General features: G+C 34.4%; 2 protein-coding genes and 1 non-coding gene across 7 annotated transcripts; 1 reads left to right on the top strand and 2 right to left on the bottom strand.

Annotated features, from left to right (window-relative positions):
* Nucleotides 1-4,258: 4,258 nt before the first annotated feature.
* On the top strand, nucleotides 4,259-6,294 carry LOC111799525 (suppressor of disruption of TFIIS). The gene is made up of 8 exons (XM_023682873.2): nucleotides 4,259-4,414; nucleotides 4,724-4,798; nucleotides 4,886-4,951; nucleotides 5,038-5,135; nucleotides 5,212-5,337; nucleotides 5,419-5,733; nucleotides 5,815-5,880; nucleotides 5,986-6,294. The coding sequence occupies exons 2-8, from the start codon at nucleotides 4,738-4,740 to the stop codon at nucleotides 6,136-6,138; spliced, it is 885 nt and encodes a 294-aa protein (XP_023538641.1). The 5' UTR covers nucleotides 4,259-4,414; nucleotides 4,724-4,737; the 3' UTR covers nucleotides 6,139-6,294.
* A 2,390-nt stretch (nucleotides 6,295-8,684) lies between these two features.
* LOC111800486 (scarecrow-like protein 9) lies at nucleotides 8,685-11,954 on the bottom strand. Of its 5 annotated transcripts, none has more exons than XM_087126092.1 (3): nucleotides 11,824-11,942; nucleotides 9,130-11,499; nucleotides 8,685-9,046 (listed from the first exon to the last, which is right to left on the bottom strand). In XM_087126092.1, the coding sequence occupies exon 2, from the start codon at nucleotides 11,490-11,492 to the stop codon at nucleotides 9,219-9,221; it is 2,274 nt and encodes a 757-aa protein (XP_086982218.1). In that variant the 5' UTR covers nucleotides 11,493-11,499; nucleotides 11,824-11,942; the 3' UTR covers nucleotides 8,685-9,046; nucleotides 9,130-9,218. The 5 variants fall into 5 exon arrangements, with proteins under 5 accessions (XP_086982218.1, XP_023539969.2, XP_086982219.1 ...); XM_087126094.1 differs by lacking the exon at nucleotides 8,685-9,046 and having other exon boundaries at nucleotides 9,449-9,588; nucleotides 9,761-9,986; nucleotides 10,187-11,954; XM_023684201.2 differs by having other exon boundaries at nucleotides 9,130-11,948.
* Nucleotides 11,955-12,899: 945 nt separating this feature from the next.
* TRNAK-UUU (transfer RNA lysine (anticodon UUU)) lies at nucleotides 12,900-12,972 on the bottom strand. The gene has a single exon. It is a non-coding gene; the product is annotated as a tRNA-Lys (tRNA).
* Between the last annotated feature and the right edge of the window lie 828 nt (nucleotides 12,973-13,800).

Below are 13,800 nucleotides of genomic sequence, written 5' to 3'. Positions count from 1 at the left end.
AAATAGAAGGAAATTAAATGTATATATAGACAAAACAAAATGGGGTTTCCTCTCCAACCTTAATGGGCTCCTTGTTGGAAATAATCAATTTATAATTATAAACTTTGGACTTCTATTAATTAAAATTAATTTAAATATCAATTTTAAATATATCAACCATTTTTAAAGGACAAATTCGTAAAATTGACGTACAAAACAGAAAACGAAACCCCCTTTATAAGAATATAAAAACTTTATCATAATTAGTATTAATAATAGTTTTTCAAATAATAAAAATACATAAAATATTTAATCAAAATATGTAAATTAATTACATATAAATGATATGAATTTATCGTAATTAAAAATAATTAAATAATAATAATTTTAGGTTAATTATTGATTTCTTAAGAGGGGTTAATTATTGATTAAGTTAGTGGGTTTGTCTTGTTAGTTAATTAAACAACATAAAATAGTATGGGGAAAAAAGAAAAAAAAAAGCTGAAAATGACATGTTTTATTTTATTTTGTTATAAAATAATTATTGTTTTTTTTTTTTAAATAAACATGGTTCCAAAAAAACATATAATTTTATATATTTACATACGTCAAGGCTAAGAACCCTATTTTCCATCATCAAATATATCACATAATACTATATTATAAAATGTGAAATGAAATAAATGTAACAATATGTGGTTTTGGTGGGATGGGATAAGTACAACTATGTCACAAATTGATTTTATTTTCATAACTAATTATTTAATTTCAACTAATTTACGAATCAATATATTAAATTAATAAATAAATATATTTAAAATTTATTTTTAATTAAAAAGTATATCGATATAGGTCAATGAAAATAATAATTTAGTAATAATTGACACATATTCTCGATTAAAATTTAAATAATTAAAATATATTAAAAACCTAGCAAAACTACATAAATTAGGGTACTGGCTCTCGACTTGAAGGGGCATTATAGGTAAAGGGCAGTTTTAGAGACGGTTTAAATCGCGCCACAGGCCATAAACTCACTGAAACTAGGTTTTTTTTTAAGATCTCGCTCTCGTTTGCCAAAAAACGATCTAAACTAACCATTTAAAGGCAAAAAATGAAACGACCCTTAACTCGCTCCGTATATCACAATTTAAGATGCTTATTGGAAAAAAATAGAATCGGAAGAATAGATTTGAATTATATCCGTTGATGTATCTTTCGAACAAGTCAACGAAACAAAGTCGTGAATGATATTTTTATATGCATTATTAACATAAACTATATAAATTATAATGTTTATAATATAAAGTCATGGTCACAGCCAGCCCAAATGGTTCATATAATTGAGAGAAAGAGTTGGAAAATTGTTCTTTAATAAGACCCAGCAGAGCAATTCCATCACCCTTCTCCCTTTTTCAATTTTTTATAACAAAAATATAAATTAATATCATATTTTAATTATTTAATTATTTAATTATTTAATTATTTTCTTCTTGTTTTGCTTGCCCCAAAAAATAGATCCCTAAAGAATCGATGTACCTTTCATAGGGGTTTATTAAACCATAATATATTAATCATAAATCGTATATTATACACATCATCAAACCCGGCACGAAACTTCTAAACTTAGGATCGGTTCAATCCTAGGTCTGGAACCGTCAATCGAAATCGTGTTGTGCAAAAAGATGTAAGTGGTGAACAAATCACGAAAATTCGTCAAGCATAGGAAAAAATGTCTCTATCACGATAATAAAATTTGAAAATATCTTTCTAAAATTAAGCAACGGGAAAAAGACGTGAATAAAAAGATATGTCACCCACCATTAACAGAGTTTTCTACTTTTTCCAGCCTTACATGGTTCGAACCCTGATCGTCTCCCTCCATGTTTTAAAAATAAAGCGATATACGTCATGAAATTATTGAAAATTAGTGTTGAAATTTGATGATGTATGGTTCGAATAATGAATTAGTTTGATATGATAAGGAATCAACTACAAGGAGAGTAAGATTCGGATTACCTTGTTGATCGAATATCTCAAGGCAAGAACACTTGATTGAGATTCGAATCACTCCACAAGCAAGATCGATCATGTCTAGCTTGAATGACTCTTGTTGATCAAATATCTCAAACACTTGTTTGAGATTCGAATCACTCCACAAGCAAGATTGATCATGTCGAGCTTGAATGATTCTACATGCAATCTAAACTACATAGAATTGCAAAGAAACTTAGCCATTGGCTAAAAAAGAGCACAAATGCTTCTTTCTATATTTTCCAAGTCTTCTTACAAATACAACATACATGGCTTTATATAGCCTCAAAATGAAACTACTAAAGGCATTCCAAGAGGTGTAACATTTATACTTAATGGCCATAATGAGCCATTATGTAAATGTAACCTAAAAATACAATAAATCTAAATTACTCTAAATTGTAACCCACCCAAAATTTACAACAATCAAACTTCATTCTTCTTCAATGTAGCATGAGTTGAAACATCCTTTGATAATTTTGACAACCTTTTCTTCACATCCTCATTGAAGTATATTGTATTATTGATGTCTCTTGGTTCATATCATAGTTTCTCTCTCATATGGGTCGTAGTGTCGTTGATTTATGATACACAATATATTTGACTCATCATTTTCGTTAGGTTATTAATAATTTCAACTCTCGTTCTTACCCTTATCCCATTTTTGGTAAAAACTCCATCGGTTATTACTCTATTACTGAATTACCCTTTTCGTGTTTTTGAATGCATAAATTACACGAGTGAACAGAAATGAATGGTAAAATTATAAGAAATAACTGATAAATTTAAAACGTCGTCGTTAAAAGATTTAATATTTACGAAGAAAAGAAAGGTATAAAAGGGCGTATTGAACAAGAAAGCATGGCCAATGAATGATATCATTTTTGCATTAAATTTGTCGTCTATTTTGGTGCCAAAATTGAGGGCCCAAACCCTTTCTAATCGTTCTACCATTTTGGTATGATTTTTTTTTAACAATTAATTCCCTAATTATTTATTGCAATTTTTATTTCTCTCAATAATTGGTGGGAAAAAAAATCAGAAATTCTGACGTGGAATTTCTACCTCCATTCGATTTTTTTATTTTTTTAACTTTTAAAAAAATACCCATCAATATATTTGAATTAGAAATATATATATATTTTTTATTTGATATATCCATAAAAGAGAGGAACATTATTGGTACGAAATAAAAGACATGGAAGCTATAAACATAGTACGCAACAATTTGATGCATTAATGGCCACCGAGTGTTGGAGTAATTATCTCAATCAAACCAAAAACCCATTTTCATAACCATTCAACATACGGTTTGGTTTAAGGTTTTGTTTATGATATTTGAAAAAAATGTCTGGAATCAAATAACTGTGTTTGATGTTGCATAAAAAATGTTATCATAAGTGAAGAAAGTAGATGACATATGGTTATGTCCCACTTTTCGTTTACTTTAGCCTCCACAGACGTTCCACCAATTTGTAAAAATTCATGTTTTTTTTTTAATATTAAAAATCGATAGTTTAATCTTTAAAAATTTAATATAATGATTTGTATTGTATTGTTTGGTAATGAATTGTGTGACACTTGGATCTCTATACGATCGAGTTGCATCCTCTAAAATTATTCGTTAGTTTTATTTTATTATATATATATATAAATAAAAGTCACACTTTTTTTTTTTTTAAAGAAGAATGTGTTAAATAAGAATGACTAATATTTTAAACATTAATGTTGACAAAATTGTATTGAAAATATTTATAGAAAAAAAAAAATAATTTTTACCTCTACAATTTTCATCGTAAATTTTTAATTTCATCAAATTAAATAAAAAATGTGAGAATCGTGAAAAACTCGCATGTCTTTATTTTTCTCGAAAGAATAACTTTAGTCAAAATTACCTTTTTACCCTTGTATGCTCCCAAAATTGATTTGGATTGTGATACGAAGAAATCCCTTTTCATATAATTTTTTATTTTTTTTTAAGGTTTAGAAGTAAAAAAAAAAAAGAAAAAAAAGAGTGGAGAATTAATTATAATTGGTCCACGTAAGCATATAAAAGGGCATAAAATACAGAACCCAGATTTGATAATGGGAGGTTCGAACTGGGGTGGGAAGCACTGGACGGTAAAGGACCAAAAAGGACAAACCCAAGTCCAGAAAGTACAGAGAAACCGGACTCCCCTGTTTTTCCCACCACTTTCTTTAATTCATCGTTAATTAAACGTGATTAACTCGAGATTAAAAACTAATAAATCCCTCCTTTCCCCTTCCCCTTCCCCTATATAAACCTCTTCAACCCCCTCCTCTTCCTCCCCCAATCGCTCCATTCTTCATCCCCTCTTCAAGAAGCTTTGTTTGCCTCTCGTTCAAAGCTTCTTTCCTCCTCATTGCTCTTCCCCATTTGGTAAGCCTACTTTTTTCATCATGGGTTAGCCTGATTTTTCTACTTTCATCTCTTGATTTCGATTTCGTTTCTGGGTTTTGATGGGGTTTTCGAGTTCTTGAACTTTTGATTGAATATGAACTTATATTTGGTGAAAATGGTCTGGTTTTGTGGCTGCAAATCGTTAAAGAACCATGAACTAACGGATGATCAGAGGCCATTTTCTCATACATTCTTGAACAACCCATTAAGATCTTGAAAATCGATGAGAATATGTAATGATTCTGGCTTAATGAATTAATTTTCACGTTTCTTTGTTGTTCTTGATAGGATTTCTAATCAAAATGGAATACGAGAATCGGTTTAGACAGGCTCAGAGACCAAAATATGATTGTCTTCTGTTTGGTAAGAGAACTGATTCTTTTCCTATGATCATCTTTGTTCTTAGTTTTTGCTTTGGAAATTCATAGTTCTTTTCAAATGTGTGTCTAGATTTGGATGATACTCTGTATCCCTTGAGTACTGGCATTGCAGCTGCCTGTTTACAGAACATCAAAGGTAAGATTACAAAGCTTTTAGCATGAATTTCTCATTGCAACAATCAGTTTCCTGATGTTCTTGATGTTCTTACTGTTCTTTTGTAGATTACATGGTTGAAAAACTGGGCATAGAGCCAAGCAAAATCGCTGACCTCTGCAATTTACTGTACAAGAACTATGGAACAACCATGGCTGGTCTAAGGGTATAAAGAACAGATACCCAGTTTTCAAAATGCTTAAAAGTTTAGAATAATTCAACTAATTGGGCTTTCTTTTTAGGCAATTGGGTATGAGTTTGATTATGATGAGTATCATAGCTTTGTTCATGGAAGACTTCCTTATGACAACCTTAAACCTGATCCTGTTCTTAGGAGTCTTCTGCTGAGCTTGCCTTATAGAAAAGTTGTAAGTATTTGTGTTTTCTTTGATTTTTAGGTTCTTTTTTCTGATTTTTTCTGATTTTTTCTCGTTTTTGTGCTTGAATAGATCTTTACAAATGCTGATAAGATCCATTCAGTTGAAGTTCTAAAAAGGCTTGGATTAGAGGACTGTTTTGAAGGGATTATTTGCTTTGAAACACTGAATCCGACCAACAAGAACTTTGTTTCAGCTGATGAAGATGATGAGCTTGAGTTTCTTGGATCCAATTCGACAGCGCCATCTGGGTCGGAAATCTTTGACATTATTGGTCATTTTCTTCAGCCAAATCCTGGGATGGAGTTACCAAAAACTCCCATAATTTGTAAACCATCAGAAGCTGCCATTGAAAGGGCTCTCAAAATTGCAGGCGCTCAAAGAACTGTAAGAAGAAATGAACCAAACCATGTCACTCTTCTCTGAGCTTAGCCCTTTAGCTTAATCTGTTCCTTTTGCTCTTTTCAGCTGTTCTTTGAAGACAGTGTTCGAAACATACAAGCCGGGAAGCGAGTCGGGCTCGACACCGTCTTGGTAAGGGATTTCGAGTTCATATAGAGGAATCAAAGGCCAGTTTGTGATGAAGATATGAGAGATTTTTGGCTAATTTGTTCATCTTTTTTTGGTGGTGTACCATAGATTGGCACTTCACAGAGAGTTAAAGGAGCAGATTATGCGTTGGAAAGCATCCACAACCTTAGGGAAGGAATTCCAGAGCTTTGGAACGTTGAAATCAAATCAGAAATGGGTTATGCAGGCAAAGTTGCAGTTGAAACATCAGTCACAGCTTAGAATCATAACATTCTTGTTATGTTCTTCAAACCTTAAACCCCACAAAAGAAATCAATGAAATAAACAAAAACAAAATATGTATATGTTATGGGGAAATGTGTTGTAAATAAGTAAAGTGTTCTTCAATGTAATCTCGACCAAAAATTAAATCTCAAATCTATTTTGTTCGTCCCTAAATTTAAAAGTTAAAGGACTAAAGTTAGGCAGTTATCCATTTTTGTACTCCACAAGTTCTCTATCCATTAAAGTTCATTGCCACCATGTTTTGCATGGTTGTAGTTCACATGGATCTTGTTATGACAGATGAAAAGATATATATAAACATTAAATAATTGTCCTTTCACTAAAGTTTTATCATCATATAATTATTTATTTAGTTAGATAAACATTGAAATATCTAGCTCTAAAATCAATTCAATATAGTTGATATGGCAAATTGATTAAGCATATGATCTTTCAAGATTTGGATGGTTTATCATCATAATATCCATTTCATTTAGATTCAATGTAACTTCTTCAAATCATTTCCAAATAATTGTGTGTATTTGCAATCTATGACTTTAGGGTAAAGGTTAAATATCAAATTAGAAATAGGAAAATGTCCATTTTAGTAATTGTAAGATGGAATGAATGAAAGATTAAGTTCAATGAAGGGATTTCCATATTTGGTATGCAGAAGGAAAAGCATATTAACGTTCAAAAATATATTGGAGGAGTATGCGAATGAATCGAGACCACATTCGAATGAGACTGATCCTAAGGATAAAATGATTAAGAAAGACTTAAAATGATAGTTTGCTGTTCGATGACTCAATTCTAGGACCTTTAAGCAATTCTATATTGGGTGACTTCTTAAAAAACATGTGAATGAAGATAAAGTATGTAAAAAAGGACTCGGGTTAGGAACCATGTGTGGAATGTGGATGTTGAGTGAGGACAATTTAGGAATTTGTATGATATTTTTAAGTAAATATAAAATTAAAATTTTAAAAATTTATAAGATATTTTCTAAAGTTTAGGAAACGACAATTTAACTTGTATTTTATTCAGTTTAAACCCTAAAAATAATTGGGCCATCTTCATTAGGTCACGTAGGGAACCTATGGGTTGACCTTAGAGCTTAACCTACTTTATTTGTCTTCTTGGGTTTGGCAAGTATGATCCATCTTCATATGACAATGGTGGTGGCCTTGAAATTCGCCCCTTTCCATTTACTCCCTTCTTACCTTATTTTTAAATACCCAAATTTATTTATTTATTTTTATATTTTTAATAAATCTTAAAATTAATCAGTTAAGTTTTATGTGTCCTAGTATACACCATTCGCCCCCACTTGCAACAGCAAATTTATTTTTGTCTGTACATATGAATCCTATGTGTTTTTTAATAAAAGAAAAAAATGGAGGGGCAAAAAGTAGACAAACGAAACAATTCTATGAGTCTTGAGAAGCTCTTTTCTAAAGAGAAAATAATAATAATAATGATTTTAGACGATCATGTACTTGTTGAGACTAATTTAGAGAATGATCATGAGTTTATAAACGAAGAATACTCTCTCCATTGGTACAAGGCCTTCTAGGAAAGCCCAAATCAAAGTCATGAAAGCTCATGCTCAAAGTTTGAGGGGAGGTGTTGGATGAATCAAGAATGATCATGCGTTTATAAACAAAGAATACTCTCTCCACTGGTATGAGGCCTTTTGGAAAGCTCAAAGCAAAGCCATTGGATGAATCATGAATGATCATGAGTTTATAAACAAAGAATACTCTCTCCATTGGTATGAGATTTTTTGGGAAGCCCAAAACAAAGCCATATCCATTGGTACGAGGCCTTTTGGGGAAGCCCAAAACAAAGCCATATCCATTGGTACGAGGCCTTTTGGGGAAGCCCAAAGCAAAGCCATGAGAGCTTAGCTCAAAGTGGACAATATCATGCTACTGTGGAGAGTCGTGTTCATCTAACCGTACTAGACTAAGAATTAGCTAAACTATTAGGGACAATCTGGTATATTTAGCTTTAAAACTATTAAAAATGAGGATATTCACAGGTAATCATTAGAAAGGGAGAGATTCTATTTCATTAAAGAATTGGAAAGAGAGATTCAGGGAGCCAATGAAGGATTAAGAACATGGGTTGAGTTGGCTTGGCTGCTGGAAGAGCCCTGAAAATGGCATCAATTTCTCATCATTCACAAAAGACTAATTATGGGTCTTCTTTTCCACTCCTTTTGGGAAAGTATAGCTCATTATTCAAGAAATTGCATGCCAATCGGGTCCATGTTCCCCTCTCCAAACTAGGCTACGACAAAGGTCCCCACAACAGCAATATTGGGTTTAGTTCAAAGAAAACAGAGCCCTCATAGGTGGGAGAAGATAATAATTCACCTCACTTTCCCTCCTAAACAATACTCAAATATGCTATATATAATATCTTACTATACATACTTCAAGTTGGCTATATAATACTCAAATATGTTTCTCCTTTCTGCTATTAAGAAAAGAAAAGGAGAAACAAACAGAGGTTTCAGAATGGTTTCTATAGCTCTATGAGGAAACAGATCTTTATTGAGATTCAATTGGAAGAGAACAAAACTCTGGGCAATTGGGAGAAGAGAGGTTCATATCTTCTTGTGAAGAACACTCTCAAGACAAAAACAGATCAGACAAAAAAGAAAAAAATATATGGTTTTGTATTTATACCTGCGGCGTAGGGATCGAATGACGTTGAAGCCTGACATGTCTTAGCCTTGTTGATTCTCCAACTGAAAAGACATTGCTAAAAGATTGTCTATCTAGGGAGGGAAGAAGTCTTGTCGTTGATTCTGTCTAACTAGACAAAATCCTATGCGGGGCGCATTGGAGCCTTTCGCGACACTTAATTTCAAATTCGAAACAGCTCCACAGTTAACCTGTTATATTAGGACAATAATTAGTGGTGACTAAAGGTGGATTATTGAAAACTAAGTTAAAAAAAACAGGGGAGTAATATTACCCCTTGGTCCTGGAGCAATCTCATTTGATTGAATATCAAAGAGCCAAAAGACACTTGCAGCCCTGATAAGCACAATTCCATCATCATGTTCACTCTTGAGTAGGTTTCCATGCAGAGATGGCATATATAATTCGACCTTTCCATCCCTGAAGTATCCATCTACTATCTTCATCAATCAAAAAATCTCTGTGGTAACTTGACCGCACCTTTTCAACAGCCCTCTCAAAAATCTCAGGATGAAAAGGAAGTTGCTCAAATCCAGCCCTCATGATCCGGAATTGCCATTGCTTGTATGTTTCTGGTCTTTCCACTCTCTCCCATCCCTCACATGCTGTAACGTTTAAAGCCTCCCTACCAAAGATCTCTCTCTCCAATAGCATTCTCTCCCAATCCTCACGAGGTACAACAGTTTCAAGCATATCAAAGATAGCAGAAAAGTGAAACAAGGCCTCTCGAAATCTGGTAACGAAGAAAGGAGCATTGTATGCCCCATTGACAACGCCAGTGATGAATAAGTTAGGATTAATTTTGTGTATCAATCTAAGAACAGTATTTCTAGGACTCTCTGTAGTAACACTCTCCTCAAGCAAATTTTTAGCTCGATACAAACAATTAACAACTATGAACTCACTCTGATCGATATTGAGATCTTCAACTGTAATAGTTTCCCATTTTTTTGCTATGGCATTATACTCAAATGGCACGTTAAAAGTCTCTGCATAGGCTGCCAACCGACGGCCTGTCTCCTCAACTCTCTCTGCTGGACGGAAGCCAGGCTGGGGAAATTCTATTCCAGTAATCCGAAGCTTTGGAGGTCCTCCTTTTCTCCATGACAGTCTCTGGATTAAAGTAGGCCACTGAAAACCATAAAGAATACCAAAATCTATGACGTGAAGCTTAGTTGCAGTCTCAGAAGCAATCATTGTAGTCCTGTTTGAAGTAAAATTAGAGATCTTCCTAAATGGGCATGCCGCAAGATACAGGTGATAGGCTTTCAAAACATCAGCAGCAGATGTTCTTTTATTAATTAGACCTTTGTAAATTTGGCTACCAGTACCTGCCAAGCGTGCCTCCAGACCATCGGCAAAATAACTGGCCAGTCTCTGATTTCCATCTCCAAAGGGAGAAGCATGTTGCCTGACCTGCTTTAGAAGCTCACTAGCATTCCTATGGTCATCAGCTGCAACAGCTTGAGCACAGCTAATCAGAAGCGTTCTCAAATCCACAACCTCCTTTTTCCCACTTTGCTTCTTCCGACGACCTCTCCCACCATTAGACTCTTTTAGTTGCCCAGTCTGCAGCATGCTTTTGATTTTAGCATTCTGTAATTCCTGTCGAAATGAAACTAACCGATCGTGCCCCTCCCCTGCACTACAAAGCAACACAATATCAAACATCTTAGATCGCAAGGTTGACTCGGTAGATATAGCTGCTTGCTTGCTGCTTCTCTCTTCTTCCAAATCTCCATCCTCATCATGCAGATTCTTTCTTACTCGTGACTCAAGCGACAAATTCTTCCTCTGATCATTTCTTGCAGCCTTCACATACATCTGGCTCGTTCCCTCATCCAAACCCTGAGTTTCTGACTCGTTTCCCTCAAAATCAAGACACAAGTTGTTTCCACCGGGTAAAAATTTGCTAGCCTCTTCAAGCCCTTTTTGGAACTGCCAAATAGATTGGCTTCTGTTGTTAGGCTCAGGGACTCGAATTGCATTATTCGAGAAGTCCACCCACCCATCAGCCCCATTAGTTATCCTATTTGAGGAGCTATTAGATGATGGAGAAATAGTATCACCTAAAGTGCTTCTGATTCGAAACATATCTCCACTCTGAGTTTCAAAAGCGTTATCATCACCATAATAAGAAGTATTATTGTAACCAATCAGGTAATTACTACTATCTCCACAAAGTTCTTCATTGAACCCATCACTGCATTGATTGGCCAGAGATCTATTTGGCTCCGGGGAAGGAGGATACTTTTTCCCGAGAACCTCGTAGAATGGTTTCTCAGCGGCTTGAAGATCCAAAGAATCTTGAAGCATGCAAGTCTTGTCCTCCATATCTTCTTCCATGAGAATCTGATTTATAAATCTCAAAACAGCATCAGAAAAATCGCAATCTTCCAGATAATCCTCCTCGTGACTCGCATCATTCGAAGATGAGGTGATAACGCTGGAACTTGAGGCTATATTACTCGGTGATGGATCAGGAGGAAGGCAATTAAATTCTTGGAAGCTATGACTCATAATGGTATTCTGAAATATAGACCCAATACCATCCTCTTGTGATTGAACCAAAAAAGAACCATTATCTAAAAGAATTCCGTTCATGGAACCACCATGTCGTCTAAGGCGTGGATCCATTGCAAAGCTGCGATTAATCTAACAGTGAAAAATCCTAAGAAACACAAAACTCAAACCCACCCCCTCCCCGCCCCCCAAAAACCAAAAAAAAAAAACCCTCAGCAATTCAGTAATCAAGCTTCCGATTATAACCAGCTCCTAGTAAATATGATCATCGGAGTAGCTGGAGAAACAGACAGATATCGATACTAGAAACTCAAATTATCAATTATTCAAATGAAGTTCTCAAATAATCGATACCAATTTCAAACATGCATAGGAGGAGAACGATCACAGAAACTGTAAAGGCACTTAATAAGCTTTGCTTTCAGTAAAGGAAACAAATGCGTACCTCACAGAAACCCTAGCTTAGAGAGAAGGATAGAGAAGCCAAATGAAAGGTAGAGAATTCGAGTTCCGACTAAAAGCTTTGTCTCTGTGAATAAAATTAGCCAAGACTCTCCCGCTGGTTCATCTGAAGCTGCGAAGATGCCAAAAAAAGTCGCCGAGCTTCGAAGACCAATCCTAGCCGTCGATCTCAATCACACCGGCTCAGCCAGTTGCCCTGATGAAAATTACCGATAATTCCCGTATTTTCCTAATAAACATGTGAAAGCTATTTGCATTACCGAAAATCCTCCATTCACAGTGCGAAACGTGTCAAATTATTCCACGTCAACCCGCATTAAGTATTAAGCTTACTAAAATACCCCTGACAAAAAAAGTAGATGGGGACCACAGTCATGCACGTGTCGGAACGTGGAATAGATCGGCTGTAGTCGGCCCCACAAAAGGAGCCAATGAGATGAAGAGAAAGTTGAAAAGTCTCCAGTAAAGTGCACGTCCTCCGTAGGTTGACCTGTTTCAACTTAGCTTCATTTGCCGGTTCGGCGCGAACCGGATTCGGTTGTTTTTGGAACTTACCCACAGCTATGATTCAAGCCGATTGAATCTGCACCGTTCAATGCATCGCGCCTATCACACCCACACGAAATAAGATAGCTTTGAAAATAAAATCGGTGGATTTTGAAATCTACACCGTCCAATGCATGGGGCCTATTACGTGTTCAATGAATTATAAAAACCTATGTATTATACAAAATTAATTAAATTTCTCATAAAAATGACACTAAAATTAATTTTAAATTGAAATTTGTGAATTTATAAATATTTTCTCTTTTTAATTAAATGAAAAGACGTTATTGCCCTTAAAACTGAACCCTATAAAAAAATGTTGAAATTAAATGAAAAAAAATTGTAGTGATAGATTTAACATTTTAATTGGTGGGGCCCTTTTATAAAACCCAGAAATTCCACGTGTCATCAGTGAACGCAACTTAGGGTGGGATCGTCTAGAAGGACGATCTCCAGGGCTATTCTCAGCAATAATACAAATACCAAACCAGGCATTACGATCCATAGAAAAATCGCCGTCTGTGGGAATCGAACCCACGACCACGTGGTTAAAAGCCACGCGCTCTACCGGCTGAGCTAAGACGGCTACACGTTTAAAATGTTTAACCGTATGTATAAGTAAAAAAAAAAGTAAAAACACTACAAAGAGTTAATGTTAAATTGTAATATTATCCATTTAAAGTAAATTTTTAATAGATAATAGATTTCTAAATTTTATAAACGACATTCTTAGATTTAATTGTGTGTTTTAATATATTAATTAAGATTTAAAATTATGAACAAATATTAAACACAAAATTTAAAAAATTTGAAATATTTATTTTTCATTTTTTACACGATTAATTTTAATCTGAGTATCACTGGTTGGATGAAAGTGTCCCATATCGGTTAATTTAAAGAATGATTATGAGTTTATAATAAAAAAATATACTATTCATTAGTATGAGCCTTAAGCCACGACCACTTGGGTTTAAAGTAAACAATATTGTACCACTATGGAGAGTCGTATTTAACTTGTGTTTAGTTAAATGTGAACTCTCTAATAATTCATCTTTGGGTTGGGTAGTGACCGGCGCCGGCGAATCTCCGGCGGGTGATTGGGGAAGGACGTGAGTGTCGCTTTCGAGAATTCAGCTTTTGCAGACTGCGACTGGCATTTGGTCGAAGAAGAGGATCCCCCTCAATTTCACGGTAGCTTTGAAACATCAAATCCCTTTTTTCCTTTTCTTTTGAATCACTATTTTCGTAGATTCCCCCTTTTATTTCTCATTCAATTTGGTTAATCATAGGTTGCTTTTTTCCCCGTTTGCCAATCGTTTCAGAAAAATAAAATCACGTAAAAGTAAGCATTAAATGATGAAGAAATGGAAGAAATGGGGAAGGGGGGAAGAACTAGAAGGAGTGGAGACTGGAA

Source organism: Cucurbita pepo, chromosome 8, assembly GCF_057944985.1.
Source record: "Cucurbita pepo subsp. pepo isolate OVF chromosome 8, ASM5794498v1, whole genome shotgun sequence".
Lineage (NCBI taxonomy): Eukaryota > Viridiplantae > Streptophyta > Magnoliopsida > Cucurbitales > Cucurbitaceae > Cucurbita > Cucurbita pepo.
The sequence above is the reverse complement of the archived record's forward strand: the minus strand, read 5'-3'. Positions and strand labels throughout refer to the sequence as shown.

Coding starts and splice junctions, on each gene's coding strand:
- LOC111800486 (XM_023684201.2), bottom strand. CDS start 11,492: ATGGATCCACGCCTTAGACGACATGGTGGTTCCATGAACGGAATTCTT.
- LOC111799525 (XM_023682873.2), top strand. CDS start 4,738: ATGGAATACGAGAATCGGTTTAGACAGGCTCAGAGACCAAAATATGAT. Junction 4,799..4,885: donor ATATGATTGTCTTCTGTTTG/GTAAGAGAACTG, acceptor ATGTGTGTCTAG/ATTTGGATGATACTCTGTAT. Junction 4,952..5,037: donor CTGTTTACAGAACATCAAAG/GTAAGATTACAA, acceptor GTTCTTTTGTAG/ATTACATGGTTGAAAAACTG.